The sequence below is a fragment of the Corythoichthys intestinalis genome, chromosome 22 (genome assembly GCF_030265065.1).
Source record: "Corythoichthys intestinalis isolate RoL2023-P3 chromosome 22, ASM3026506v1, whole genome shotgun sequence".
NCBI lineage: Eukaryota > Metazoa > Chordata > Actinopteri > Syngnathiformes > Syngnathidae > Corythoichthys > Corythoichthys intestinalis.
In genome coordinates, this window is record NC_080416.1 from 10773809 (window position 1) to 10788793 (window position 14985).

A 14985-nucleotide genomic window follows, 5' to 3' on the forward strand; every position below is an offset into this window, starting at 1 on the left:
CCATTCTTGCTTTCCAAGTGCTTGTTTGCGGACATAGTTGGTTTGCACTGTTAATGGCACAAGTCCACCTTTTCTCAGTGTATATTTGAAGGATGTACGGAGCAAGCCAAAAACACGTCACTAAATGGACATAAATGTAGAATTAACAGGCTTTTAAATGATTACCGTAATTTTCGCACTATAAGGCGCACCTGACTACAAGCCGCCACCCACCAAATTTGACACCAAAACGACATTTGTTCATAGATAAGCCGCACTGGACTATAAACCGCAGCTGTCCTCACTGTATTATGGGATATTTACACCAAAAGATATCCGGTAGTACTTTATTTGACAGCGGCATCATGCGACTGTCATAAGACCAAATGAACTACCATGAAGTTTTTGAACCAATTGGCTGCTAAGCTTCATTGCTTCAAGAAGCTTCATTTGGCCATCACTGCTCCCTTGAGGGTGACAGTCAACCTCGGCTGCCACCTGCTGTCAACACTGTTGTTGTCCAACATGCCTCCTAGCATGCATTGCAGCGCTATGGATGTAAAAAAACAATGGAAATTCATGTTCTGTGCTAATTAGTTCTTCAGTTACTGTCCCAGTTTTTTCATTAATTGCCAGTTATGGTAATTGGTAACACTTTATTTGACAGTGGCGCCATAAGACTGTCACTACGCCATAATAATTATGATATGAGACTGTTATGAGCATTAATCAATGCTTAAAACATATGTCGGTTAGTGTTGTCCGGCAAATTATCTCACTTTTGAATGGATGTAAAAAATCTGAGCTGGACCTAAATGGAGTTAGTGACATAATTTGCCGGATAACACTTAATAACATCTGTCATAAGCATTCAGTAATGCCCATAATAGTGTCATGTCATAATTATGATGGCCCTATGACGCCGCTGTCAAATGACGTGTAACCTATTAATAAGCCACAGTGGACTATAAGCCGCTATCTCTCGCTCTTCCTTCTCGCTTCCCCCTACGTCACAGCTCCCCAGTCCGATTGTTTCTTAAGGGGGCCGCGCTATAGTTACAGACATTACAAAACACAATGAATATGTTGCCCTTCAACCCTTCAACCAGGCTGCCGCCAGTTTGAAACGGCCTTAAAAAAAAAAAAAAATCTCATTTGCGAGGCATGGCAGTTTTTATTTTGGTGTGGCGGTGCGCCAGAATCTTTTATTTGTAGGGGAAACCCTGCCAAGAAAAGATTTGTATATTTTTTGGTTTGCTTTAGTTGTTTCAATTTCTTTTAATTTTTAAAAATAGCTATATTTTGTTTTTGTAGTAGGATCTGAAACTAAAAAAAGTGCTCATTGATTTTCACATTAATGTCTGTAAATCCTCTAAAGAAAGAACTTCCTGTAATTGTCTACATTTTATTCCGCACAATGGTTTCTTTACTCTAATGGTGTCAAACCTCAAATTTTCAATGCATTCACTGCAGGAATCATCCCCCCATAATGTGTGCTTACATTGCAGTTGAGAGATGAAGAAGCGATTTGTTTGATAAATGGCTGCATCAGAGGAATCAATGTTTGCCTCAGGCTCCTTCTTAACATTTAAGAGAACTTTGGTGTGAAACGCTTTTGGTTTATGCTGGCAGGAACTGGAGAGAGTGACGGCGTTGCAGACCAACCTACAACTAGCCGCTGTCATTTGCACTAATGCAAGAAGGTAATGGTGTGCTTTGATCGCATTTTATCTTCATTTTCTTGTTTTGCTACAAACACACTCTTGCTTCCTATATCTCTTCCGATTCCTGAAGCTTAAGATAATTTGTTATTGACTCCATGTGGTAAATCAGTACAGCAGCACACAACATTAAAAACAAAAAAAGAAATCGAAATATAAACTGTCATAGTGACATTTTTACTCTTGGGCATAATGATGAACATTAGCCCTCGAGGCAAAAAAAAGAATGTTAATCGCGCAATATGTTCACTACAAAAGAATATGGTTCTTTTTTTTGTTGGTGACTAGAATAAACGCACAATCAGCCTTGCAATCAAAGATCTTTGGCTTGTTGTTCAGGGCCAAATTTCTGTCTGATATGCAAATAAAGCCATGCGTTTCTTTCATTTCACAACATAGCTTGCCTGTCTAAATATACTAGTCGTTAGTACTTTTTAAATCATTTTAAAAGTTGGATTTCTTTCATATCTGAAACAAAGTTCCGTATTTCCGGACTATAAGGCGGGGGTGCGACTTATTCTCTGGAACGATTTATGTGTGAAATTATTAGCGCTTCATTGGAGTTAGTGGTTTGGAGTGACATTTGGTAAACTTGTTAGCACGTTCTTTATGCTGTAGTTATCTGAATAACTCTTAAAACCTATGTCAGGTTAACATACCAGGCACATTCTCAGTTGTTCATGCGTCATGTAGTGTTAGCATACCGTGCACTTATTCAGTCTGTTCTTCTCTATTCTTTTAAAAAAAAAAAAATTGCTTTTCAATATGAAATGTCTGTTCTTGAAGAGGGATTTTATCAAATACATTTTCCCCCAAAATGTGACTTATACTCTGGTGCGACTGGCGCAGACACCCAGGTGACCTGAAGCTGCACTCTGAGACCCCCAATTTGGCCACATTTCAAATTTGTCATTCATCATTGGAAAGCTTAAAATCTCTATTTTCTGGGGGAAGAAACATTTTGAACAGAACAGCAGTCAAATCAGTTGAGTGAAAAATAGACATTTTTGAGACCTTTGAAATTTTCTTGAAGTTTCTCATTTTAAAAAAGGTTTTGGACACCCATCCTGATACATAATGAATAACGTACACTTCAAGATGACCCCCCTTTGTCTACTCAAGTCTTTGATGATAATAGTATGCATGCACTAAAATGAGGGTGGATGTACAATAATATAGGAAATTTGTGTTTGACTAAAATATAGATTTAATTTAGCCCTGTGTTTTATTTTGTAAATATTCATAGCTAAACGGGAAGTTAGGTGTATAGTTAATGATAACTTTACGGCATAAAGTTTTTGATTTTGCTTGATTTTAATCCATATGCATAAAACGAACATATAAATGTGAGTACATAACACTATAGTGTTTAACCTCGAAGCCTAGGACCTAGGCTTTAGGATTTAAGCATCTAATGTGTCTAATACATCGATATCATACCATTATAAGCAATCCAAATGGCAACAAGGGTCGAAAAGATAATGGATAGAATGCTAGTCAGTTAGCCTGCTGTGTCCATAATTTTCTTTTTTTTTTTTTTTTTTTTTTTCTTTCTTTTTTTTTTTTTTTTAAAACCTGTCCTGTTCAGCTGTTTGACACAGAGAATGGAAGTCTAAGTGCCCGGATTCTGAACAGTTTTAATGTTTCACATGGAGAGTCTGACATACTCCCATTGTGATCCTTCAAAATACCTTTTTATTATGACAAAGCAGCGAACAGGAAGAGCTTATGGGGGGAGAGAAGAAAAGAAATACAAGAGAAGAAAGAAAAGAAAGTGAAAGTGTAGGACTTTGTAGGAATTTTATGGGTGAAACACGGTAATATAACAAGGGTCATGATGCAGAAGTCACAAACAACAAGGTGTGGTCGTGATGTTCTTTTTCAAATATTTACCCTTTTAAACTTTTTTTCCTCAATTTTTCTTTGTTTGGATCGATTATTTATCATTTAAAACATCGAGGAAAATGCAACAGTAACAAAAAGAATACAATTACCGTATTTTTCGGACTATAAGTCGCAGTTTTTTTCATAGTTTGGCTGGGGGTACGACATGTACTCTCGAGCGACTTATGTGGGAAATTATTAACACATTATTACATCATTTCACATGTTATTTTGGTGTTTTGGAGTGACAAGGATGGTTTGGTAAACTTAGCATGTTCGTTATGCTATAGTTATCTGAATAACTCTTAATAGCTATGTTACGTTAACATACCAGCCACGTTTGCATTTTGTTGTTCATGCATCATGTAAAATGATCACACTGTACACTTATTCAGCATGTTGTTCTCGATTTAATTTTATTTTAAATTGCCTTTCAAGTTGTCATATCTGTTCTATGTGTTGGATTTTATCAAGTAAATGTCCCCCCAAAATGCGACTTATACTCCGGTGCCACTTATAGTCAGAAAAATACAGTAAGCGGTAGTTGTGAGGTAGATATCCGTGACCTATTTACAAACACCATTTTTTTCCATTGTGACATAATTTGTTTAAAAGTTTAAAATATGCGAGTGAATAATTTTTTGCCTTCTTTTTAAACAAATTATTTGACATCAATTAATGATTCTAAGCTAAAAACGTTAGCCATTTCGAATAATAAATATGATTACCGTACTTACCTACTTTTTGTGGCTGGGTTGAAATAAAAGCTTTTGCGCAGTCTCTGTAAACGGGGATCTCCAGGGTAAAATGGACAAATTAAAAATTGTCCGGAGCCATAATGCGCCATGAAACTGCTATGGCGGCATATACACATATTGTGCTATCAAACACAACAGTTATTTGTGCTTAAACTACAGCAGTTTATTTTAAAAGGAGGGGTGCAAGAGCAGAAACCGCTTTTTCAGCCATGTTTTTTTCCCCGCCAAATGTATTTTTGCTCCTCATTGCGCATTTTTTGACTGGTGCGACTTATACTCAGGTGCAACTTATTGTTCAAAAAATAGTAATACATTTTTTTCTTGTGATTTGTCCTGCTTAGGCAACTGAGTGTGTCAAAAGAGGGATTCACAGAAGCATGCTTGGGATTATTAGCCAATCAGAGAAAGCGGCAGCTCCTAACAGGCCTGCTCAAGTCTCTAAGGACCATCAAGACGCTGGTAGAGTATTCTGCCCATAAACACACTGAAATCTAGTAAAGTGGACATTAACCATTCTTTTCCATTACAGCAAAGAACAGATGTACGACTCAGCGAAATGCTCGAGGTAAAACCACCCAACATACATTTATGCACATGCTAATCATAGCTTGCTTGTAGATTGAAATCTGAACTCAGGCAAACAAATCAATACAATTGCCACTGATTGAGTGTTTAACAACCAGAACAGTTTATCAAAACGTGATCGCTGTAACATCTTTTTAAAGTGGCAACGTAATGATTTATATTTCTACTTTCCTAAAGCTTAAGCTGTTAAAAAAGTACCTGAATTTGACAAATTGTGTATGTAATTACTGATCATTACTTCTCCACAGGAGGAAGACTATCCCGGTGCTATTCAACTTTGTCTGGAATGTCAGAAGGCTGCCAGCACATTCAAACACTATAGCTGCATCAGGTATAACACTCAATGCATTGTTTGCCATTGACGGGTGTAGACGTCCACCCCATTTTGACTGGGAGAGGCTGGCAGCGAATGATTACTGCCACCCTTCAGAGTCAAAATGGATTGGATGTCTATCACCGTCAATGGCAGCCAAGGTGTTAATCATTTTTATGTGTTGATTTCACTTAAGAAAATCTAGAGTTTAAAAAAAACCTTTCATCCTCTTGATGCATTGCTAGATTAATCACAATGAATTTAGATTAACTGCAGGATCAGCTGATGAGTTTCTCCCAGTAAAAATGGAATGGACGTCTACCAAAGTCAATAGTAGTCCATGAGTTAACCATTTTTACAAATTGTATTTAAGTATATCTCTTACAAGTTATATTCTGAAGTCAACTCATTCACTCCCAGCCATTTTCACCGGAGCAAGGCCCTTCGCTCCCGGCCGTTTTACTGGATTTTAACTGATTTTGCAAGGCCCACAGAAAATTCTGTTCTATTGCTATATAAACATGGAACCCACCAAAAGAAAGATTAGACTCTCTTCTTTCAGCAGGAAAAAAGTTAGTTCATATCTTTTTCCATTCTTTAGAAATCAGCATTAGAAAATAGCTAAGTTTGAGCAATTTTCCAATTTCTGATGAAAAAACAGAGAAATTGAGCTTTTTGTGAAAGCATAAATTTCAAACACAACTTAAACACAGCTATTTTTTGCTTTAGTTACATCCCAAACATCTGAATAATGTTGTCCTTTAACAAAATAACATAAACAACAAGACATGTCGCGCTTTTGATAGCAAAGTAACAATTTATTTACACATAACTAACTGAAAGATGACGCTGTTCCAGCCGCGACAGCCTGTTAAACTTTACCCTCATCGCCGTCTGTCTCATAAAGATGAATTTTTTTCGAGTCTCTCTTGGCTCTGCTCGCGAGCAGCACAGACTCGAAGGCATCGTCCGCTGGACTAGTGGTCCTGGTCGTTCTGCTCGGTCGTCCAGTGCCTGGCATCCCGGGCGTCCTACTGGTTGTTCTGCTCAGTCGTCTTCCACCGCCTGGCATCCATTCGGTCGTCTACCGCCGGCGCCCGTTGCCGTTGAATCGGGTCTTACCAAATGCGCTACTGCCCTCCAGTGGCCAGTTTTATTGCTTTAAAATGGATTTTCAGCTTTGTGCTTTGGAGCTAAATTGAATCATGACCCAGAGATGTCGTTTTTGAAAGGAAAAAAACCCAAAACAGACGTATAAATCCGTCTTTCGGACACTGAAACAATTAAAAATAGAACATATTTATATGTTTTTGGGAGCAAATGAGTGAAAAAAAACAACCTTTCATCACCTTAATCCATTGCTTGATTAATCACGATTCATTTGGATTAACTGCAGATGAGTTTTTCCTAGTCAAAATGAATTGGATCTATTACCGTCAATGGCTGACAATGAGATAACCATTTTATCTCCCTTTTTGTGTTGATTTAACTTAAGTAAAGTTCTTACAAGTTATATTCTGGTGTTAAAAAGAACCTTTCATCCTCTTAATCCATTGCTCGATTAATTACGATTCCATTAGATTAACTGCAGGAACAACCGATGAGTCTCCCCCAGTCAAAATGGATTAGATGTCTATCACTGTCAGTGGTAGTGAGTGAATTGATAATATGTGGTAGTACTACAATATAAAATGGGTACTGGGTATTGAAAATATTGATATCTAAATATATTTTTATATAGTATGTTGCTTCAAAAAGCAACACTGCCAGTTTTATTTATTAATCTTCATATGTTTATTCAAAGCAGATTCAGTTTAAATGCAGCTGGATGCATGTATTGTACTGTAGTTGCTGTCATACAAACAGCTAATTTCCTATTATATTTAACCCCAGAGACACTTTAAGGCTTAAAGTTGTACCTTCGAATGAAACAGAAGCATCTGTCACTCACCAACAAAAATCAACAGTTAAGCAAAGTAGCTCAGAAAACACAACGCTTGAACACTCCAGTTCTAACAATTAGGCTGAAGTGACAGGATGACTGATGATCAGTAAACGCGCATTATACACTGGAAATTACAATGCCGAACACCCCCTCCTTTTCTCCTCCCCCTGCATCTGCTCTTAATTTGCTTGGATATCACTCTCGTCTTCACCGTGACATTAATTTGTCATTATTGGCATTGAATGCATAAGAGATTGTATAGGAAAGAGGTGACTGCATACAAAATAGTCCAGTACGCTATTGACCACCAAGGGGTTTCGTAGCATCAATTGTAGTTGATACTAATGTGATTAAAGTTGCGTGGGTGTCGAATTGTCGTTGATTAGTCCTTGATATTTCACTTCGGAGCTGTGATTAAAAAAGGAACCACAGCAATCATTTTTGTTAAAGCGTCCTTAGTATTTATTTTCTTCAGTATGCTATAGTATTAGTACATGATGCTGATATTTTGGGGGCCTGGAAATAATGGTAGAAAAAAAATCAGTTTGTTATTTATTTACCATAATTTTCGGACTATGAGCCGCTACTTTTTCCCCCTCATTTTGAATCCTGCGGCTTATTTGTTTATTTATCGGGTTAATAGGTAACACTTTATTTGACAGAGATGTCATAAGACTGCCATAAGACCTTCATAATTATGACATGACACTATCATAGGCATTAATGAGTGTATATGACATATGCCATTACGTGTCATCCGGCAAATTATGTCACTAACTCCATTCATATCCAGCTCGGCTCTTTTACATCCATTCAAAAGTGAGATAGTATGCCAGATGACACAAAATAATATGTATCGTAAGCGTTTATTAAAGCCCATGGAAGTGTCATGCAAGCCTGTCGCAATATGCAATAATTCCATTTATCGCACGATAAATAAAATGAAGTCGGTAATTTTTCTGCTGCGATGTATCGCCTCGCGTGCACGTACGTGCGCGCATGCGGCTGATGTGCTGTTAAAAGTTCGGACTTCTTGTTACCAACTACGCAAAATGCATCTTCGTTCCAGGTCCGGCAAGAAATAGCGCCGGAGACAATCGTTCCCATTATATCCTATTGTTCAACGTATACCGGCCGCGTCAGTGCTCCGGATTGACTGCGGACCATCTCCGGCGTGCCGGTGTTGTTGACGTGTGGGCGCTCCCGTCAGGGGTGGCCTTTCACGCATTGTTACTGACTTGGCTGCTATGAACAACCTCACTTTGACAACAGACAGCTGACATGATGAACATTGAGTGGCAAATTAAGAGCGCTGTACTTCAAACTCGTCCTGTTTATGAAAGTCGATTGTCATATGCTGGTGTTGTGCAGTAATGAGCAGACGTGACTGTGGCGTTTGCTAACTTTTTTATGCGCGCACACACTAGATGATCATGAAATAGCAAACTAGATGTGCTACGTCCCGTGCCATGGCTACGTGAGCCCAGAGTGATTATGGGACACGCAGTCAATATAATACATCGATGAATTATAAACCACCATGACTGAATGGAAGTTAAGAAGGCCAAATCAATCCATACCAGTGACCATAGATAATGCTGCAAATAGTGTTAATACAGTACGTGACACAGATGGATTCAGACCACAAATAGGATGTCTTGCTCATGTAGTAAACCTAGCTGCTAAGAGAACTGTAGCAATCAACAGTGTCAGTGTCTCCTCACTTTACAAACAGTAAATATTGTTCTCATCAATTTTATACAAAATTTCTTCAGATCAGTAAGAAGTAAGCACATAAATATTATGCACTAAAATGCATGTTTATATGATGGCAATTTAATTTTTGCTCGTTAGCAAAAAAAAAAAAAAAAAAAAAAAAGACAGAAAATAATGCAATTTTTTTTTTTCAGAGCATTAAATATATTGAATCGGATTGAAAATCGTGTCCCCCGTATTGAAAATCGTACCGAACTGTGACTTGTGACTTGAAGTGGGAGGGATGGCAGCGAATGAACGAACGTTCATTCACTGCCACCCTCCCAGTTCAAATGGATTGGACGTCTACTAATAATACTCATTTAAATTTACAGCAGAAGAATGAGGATAGCTTGTTTTTCTGTTTATTATTCGTTTTGTAGAATATCCAAAAATGATTTCCTTGTCCTTGTTGTATCGCCATATCGTGACAACGTTATCGTAAGCCTTGTACCGCAAATTACATTGTGAGGTACCCAGAGGTGGCTCAGTAGTCCGCATGCTCAACTGCCACAGTACCAATGTATTTTCAAACTCTAGTTGAACAACATTGGTGACACACTTGCAAGCTAATATCATCATGCACGCTTTACTCAAGTTCTCTGGCCCCGACGGCGTCGCCCACTCACAACAGCTCGTTGCCGGCCGGATGCACTTTGATTTAACCTTGTAGGCACACTTTGCTATGCGCCGCTGAATGCCCTACGTGGGGATTTTGTCTCCCGAACGCCCCCTCCTCGCTCGTGTCCCTTGCCTTTTACAAGTCAATATTGTCATTTGAAGAACACTGTTCCACAGAGCCGTGCTTTGTCTCAATGCATTTTCATCAATTGGCTCTCGCAGGAGGCGAAAGCAAGACTATACACTCTGAACCCTGTTGCGGTCGGTAAAAACAAATGTTTAGCCTAGCCCCTAATCGCCTAATTAAATTGAAATCCAATAGTTTTTGTGGTAGCCTAGACTCGCCACTTTAGCAAAAGGTTTCCTTTTATTAAGAAAGAATCAGTTACATTTATATGTACCTCAGTTTTAGAAGCACTCAACACATTTTATCCCTGAGCACTAAAGTTATAAGTTATTTATGGCTGCACTGTTTTCTTATTCTTCGCTATGGAGAGTTTTTCTTGTTTTTATGTACCAAATATAGAGTTCAATGCATTGAAAAGGTGAATTAGAGTTTTCTTCATTTTATTGAATTATTTTCTGCTTCCAATTCCAGACTCTGAATACATTTTAGCTGAGAGAGCTGGCAGCTGTCAATGCGTTCATCTTTTTTGTCTTTCTTACGTAAATTTGTTACATGCTTTGGCCAGAAGTTAAATGGGGAATAGTGATACAGAAACATGGTTTAATGTACAGTGAGGAGTAGAAGTATTTGCACCCCTTGTGATTCTGCAAGTTCACCCACTTAGAAAATAGGTAGATGTCTGAAATTTCAATTATTGATGCATTTCCACTTATAGAGACGTAATCTAAAAAAAACTCCAAAAATATTATTGTATGATGTGTTAAAAAAGTAATTTACCTTATTTTCTGCACTGTAAGGCGCACCTAAAAGCCTTAAATTTTCTCAAAAGCTGACAGTGCGCCTTGTAATCCGGTGCGCCTTATATATGAATCAAAACTGAGCCGCAACATTTTTTTTGTTTTTGTTTTTTTTTGACAGATTTATACAAATTTGCAAACAAAAACGGGCTTATAAAATTGCACCATAATAGTAATATAATTCAACATAAGCAGCAGGTATAGTCATAGGCGCTTTTGGCCTTTATACATGCTCTGGTCAAATATAGTGCATACATTGCAAAACAGTGGAAAAATTATAACCCATCTAACACAAAAAGGGTGACTGTGGAAAAGAAAAAAGTTCCCCTCCACTATGCGATATACAGTGCCCTCCATAATTATTGGCACCCCTGAAAAATATGTGTTTTTTTAGCTTCTAATATATATATATATTTTTAATCATTCAAATAATATGGGACCATAATGGGAAAAAAAGAGAAAAATCCAACCTTCAATACAAGTGCATTCATTCAGTGGGGAAAAAATCCCACATAAAGAAAAAAATATTTGACATCAAATAATGTGTGTCATAATTATTAGCACCCCTGGTGTTAATACTTTGTACAACCCCCTTTTGCCAACAAAACAAGGTCTGGGGACTGAGATGGCCATGGGAGGAGCTTGATTTTGTGTCTGGTGAACCATTTCTGTGTAGATTTGGGCATATGTTTAGGGTCATTGTCTTGCTGAAAGACCCAGTGACGACCCATCGTCAGCTTTCGGGCAGAGGGCAACATATTTTGATTTAAAATGTCCTGGTATTTCAAAGCATTCATGATGCCATGCACCCTAACAAGTAGGGATGGGAATTGATAGGATTTTTACGATTCCGATTCCATTATCGATATTGCTCAACGATTCGATTCTTTATCGATTCTCTTATCGATTCTAATTTGGGGAAAAAGAAGAACAAACGTTTTGATTGGCACCGAGTTCGTTTAATCAGAAGTCACAACCTTACAAACTCACAACGAGATCAAAAGAGGCCCAAAGCCTCAATGTTAACTGTGGCAATAAGTGGCAAATACACAAGAATGTGTAACATTTTACTGAAACATTTATCTAATGGAAATAAAAAATATTGGTATATATTGGCAGATAGGTCGTTGTTCTGCCTTTGGCAGTATGTGTTAAAGCAGGGGTCCCCAAACTTTTTCCTGTGAGGGCCACATAACTTTTCCCTTCTCTGATGAGGGGCCGGGGTCAGTTTGTAACAAAAAAAGTGTGACGATTGCAGAAGTGCATAAATGTAAAAAATTATTTTTTTAATTTTATTTTTCAGAAAGCCACAATCAAATAAGCCTTTCTAGATTCTTCACGAAATGAAAGTAAATAAAATAAAAATTATAATGTAATAATAATAATAATAATAATAATTAATAATAAAAACACTATTAATTAAATAGATAATAACCAAATAACCCTCTCTGAATTCTTCAAGGAAAAGGCCAGGAAATAAATAACACAATTGAGAAAAAAAAAAAAATTCAAAATGGCCGGACCAAATGTGGAGGCGGGCCGTATTTGGGCCGCGGGCCGCAGTTTGAGGACTGCTGGGTTAACGTGTATTATTTACCATTACATTGAAATGCATGCCTTTTAGTTTTTGTGGCGCTTACATGCTCAAGTGGGGGCGCCCTTGCGCTTCCTCACGCGAAGAAGAACGCGCTCACGTGAAGAAGAGCGCGCTTACACCCGAAGAAGAAATGCCGCATCCAAGTGAGTGAGCGAGTTAGTGAGAGAGGGAAACACTTCTATGAGCCTACGCTCTTTGTTAATGTTAATATCTACAGAGACAACGCCTGTATGTATCATCTTTTGTGTTGTTGTTGTTGTGTTTCCACTCGCGATCGGACACTTAAATCCAGTTGTGTAGTGGTTTGAACGATGTGCTAATGCTAGCGAATGAATGCTAACCAATTGTTATTACTGTAATTAGCAGCTAATCATCGCTGATTTACGTTGATGCAAACCTGTTTGTCATTGGGGACGAAATGGATTTGTTTCGTTTCTATTCTTAGTTTCACTCTTCAAGTGATGGTTGAATAAAGTCAGCAAATTATACCAACGTCTTCTGCATCGTCATTTGGGAGTTTAGCTAGCTGTATAGCCAGGACTGAGCATTAGCCTCTCTGTGAGGACAGCGCAGTCGTATTCCCTCCCGATGCAGTTATCTCCACCTTGCAATGACTGCAAGTCGCTTTGTTGTAATTTTTCCTCGTGAAGTGAAGACACACTTTCGAGCGTTTGAACCTACGTGCTGTCATTGTTATGTTTATGGCTGCAATGCTCGTGCTTACCTGTCGTAACCTTTCATTTTCACACTCTTTCCTGGTGAAGTGTAGTCAAATTTTGGAGCGAGTGGTTCTTGGCGCCATGCTAGTTTGATGCGTCTGGACAACAACACACGTCACGACGCAATACGCGTCTTTAGGAATCGTTAAAGGGATCGTTAAGGCTTTTTCATTGTGATGTCGAGGCCTCGAAACACTCGGAACCGGTTCCGAATTGGAATCGGATTTCGATTCCCATCCCTACTAACAAGGTTCGCAGGGCCTTTGGAAGGGAAACAGCCCCACAGCATCACTGACTCACCCCCATACTTCACAGTGGGTATGAGGTGCTTTTCAGCATGCGCATCTTTCGTGGCACGCCAGACCCACTTAGAGTGATTGTTGCCAAAAAGCTCAATCTTGGTCTCATCTGACCAAAGCACACGGTCGCAGTTGAAGCCTGGGACCATGTGTATTTTTGTGTAATAATAATTATGGAGGGCACTGTAAATGTTGCACTACATGTTTTACCTTGCTGTTGTGCTGCTGTTTTGTTGACATTCCCTTTACTGCAGCACCGTCTAATGGATGCATAAAATAACCCCAGCCTCTACTGTAGCATTTATTCTATTCCTATAATGCGGCGTGCCTTATATATGGAAAAAGTTTTAAAATATGGCATTCATCGAAGGTGCGCCTTATAATCCGGCGCACCTTATAGTGCTGAAAATATGGTATTTGTCATTTACTGAGGTTCATAAGTGTTTGTACCCATGAGAATCATCAATAATTATAACACACAGAGTTGTCAGTCTACCTTTAAAAAATTCACCTTTACCTCATGAGTGACCACCCACCCACCACCTGTTTGAGCTCAATATTTTCACCTGTGCAGTGTGCCCCCCACAGTCAGTCATAATCCAACTGCTACCATTGGGCAAGACCAGAGAGCTTTTGAAAGACACTAGAGAAAAAAATTGTTGAGCTCCACAAAGCTGGAAAAGGCTATGGGACAATTAGAAAGCAGCTTGGTGAGAATAAATCAACTGTTGTAGTAATTGTTAAGAAATGGAAAACGCTAAACATGACTGATAATCTACCTCGCACTGGGGCTCCATGTAAAATCTCTCCTCTTGAGGCATTACTCATGATGAGAAAAGTGAGGGCTCAGCCTAGAACTACACGGCAGGAGCTGGTCAATAACCTGAAGAGAGCTGGATGCACTGTTTGAAAGGATACTGTCAGTAGAACACTACAGTGCAATGGTTTAAAATCATGCATTGCTCAGAAGCCAGTACATGCCCGTCTGAAGTTTGCCAAGGACCATCTGAATCATGCAGAGGGGTCACTGGAAAGAGTCATGTCGTCGGATGAGACCAAAGTAGAACTTTTTGGTGCAAACTTTACTTGTCGTATGTGTAGGAAAAAGAAGGATGAGTACAATCCCACGAACACCATCCCCATTGTCAAGTATGGGGGCGGAAACCTCATGCTTTGGGGCTGCTTTTTGGCAAAGGGGACAGGACGAATGCACTGTATAAAGCACAGGTGTCAAACCGATTCCAGAAAGGCCCTGGGTGGGTGCAGGTTTGCTTTCCAACCAATGAAGAGGACACCTTTTCACCAATTAGATCTTTTACATGTGTAATCAGTTAAACTTTGTCAGGTGCTAGTTGTTTCAGCAGGAAGTTCATTGGTTAAACTCTGCGCGTTATCGGTTGGAACAAAATCCAGCACCCACTAGGTCCTTTCTGGAATCGGTTTGACACCTGTGGTATAAAGCATAGGATGAATGATAAAATGTGTCTGTAGAGTTTGAGCCACAACCTCCTTCCCTTAGTCAGAGATGATGAGTTGTGGCTGGATCTTCCAACATGATAGAAGATGATGGAACAATGATCCGAAGCACACAGCCAAGCTGACCAAGGGGTGGCTATGTAAAAAGCATATCAAGGAGTGGCCTTGCCAGTTTCCAGACCTCAATCCAAAAGAAAATCATTGGATGGAGCTGAAACCTCATGTTTCTCAACGACAGCCCTGAAACCTGACAGATCTAGAGAAGATTTGTCTGGAGGAATGGGCCAAAGTCTCTGTTTCCATATGTGAAAACCTGGTGAAGAACTACAGAAAGCGTCTGACCTCTGTAATTGCAAATAAAGGTTTCTGCACTAAATTTTAGCAATGATTTTATCGGGGGTGCAATTAC

General features: G+C 38.9%; 1 protein-coding gene across 3 annotated transcripts in view; it reads left to right on the forward strand.

Annotated features, from left to right (window-relative positions):
* vps50 (VPS50 EARP/GARPII complex subunit) overlaps positions 1-14985 on the forward strand; it is a 149702-nt gene that overhangs the window by 38206 nt on the left and 96511 nt on the right. For all 3 annotated transcript variants that reach the window (XM_057827781.1, XM_057827780.1, XM_057827782.1), the window contains exons 6-9: positions 1612-1682; positions 4684-4801; positions 4872-4907; positions 5176-5258. In XM_057827781.1, coding sequence (XP_057683764.1) covers positions 1612-1682; positions 4684-4801; positions 4872-4907; positions 5176-5258 — 308 coding nt within the window. The remainder of the gene's footprint in view (positions 1-1611; positions 1683-4683; positions 4802-4871; positions 4908-5175; positions 5259-14985) is intronic.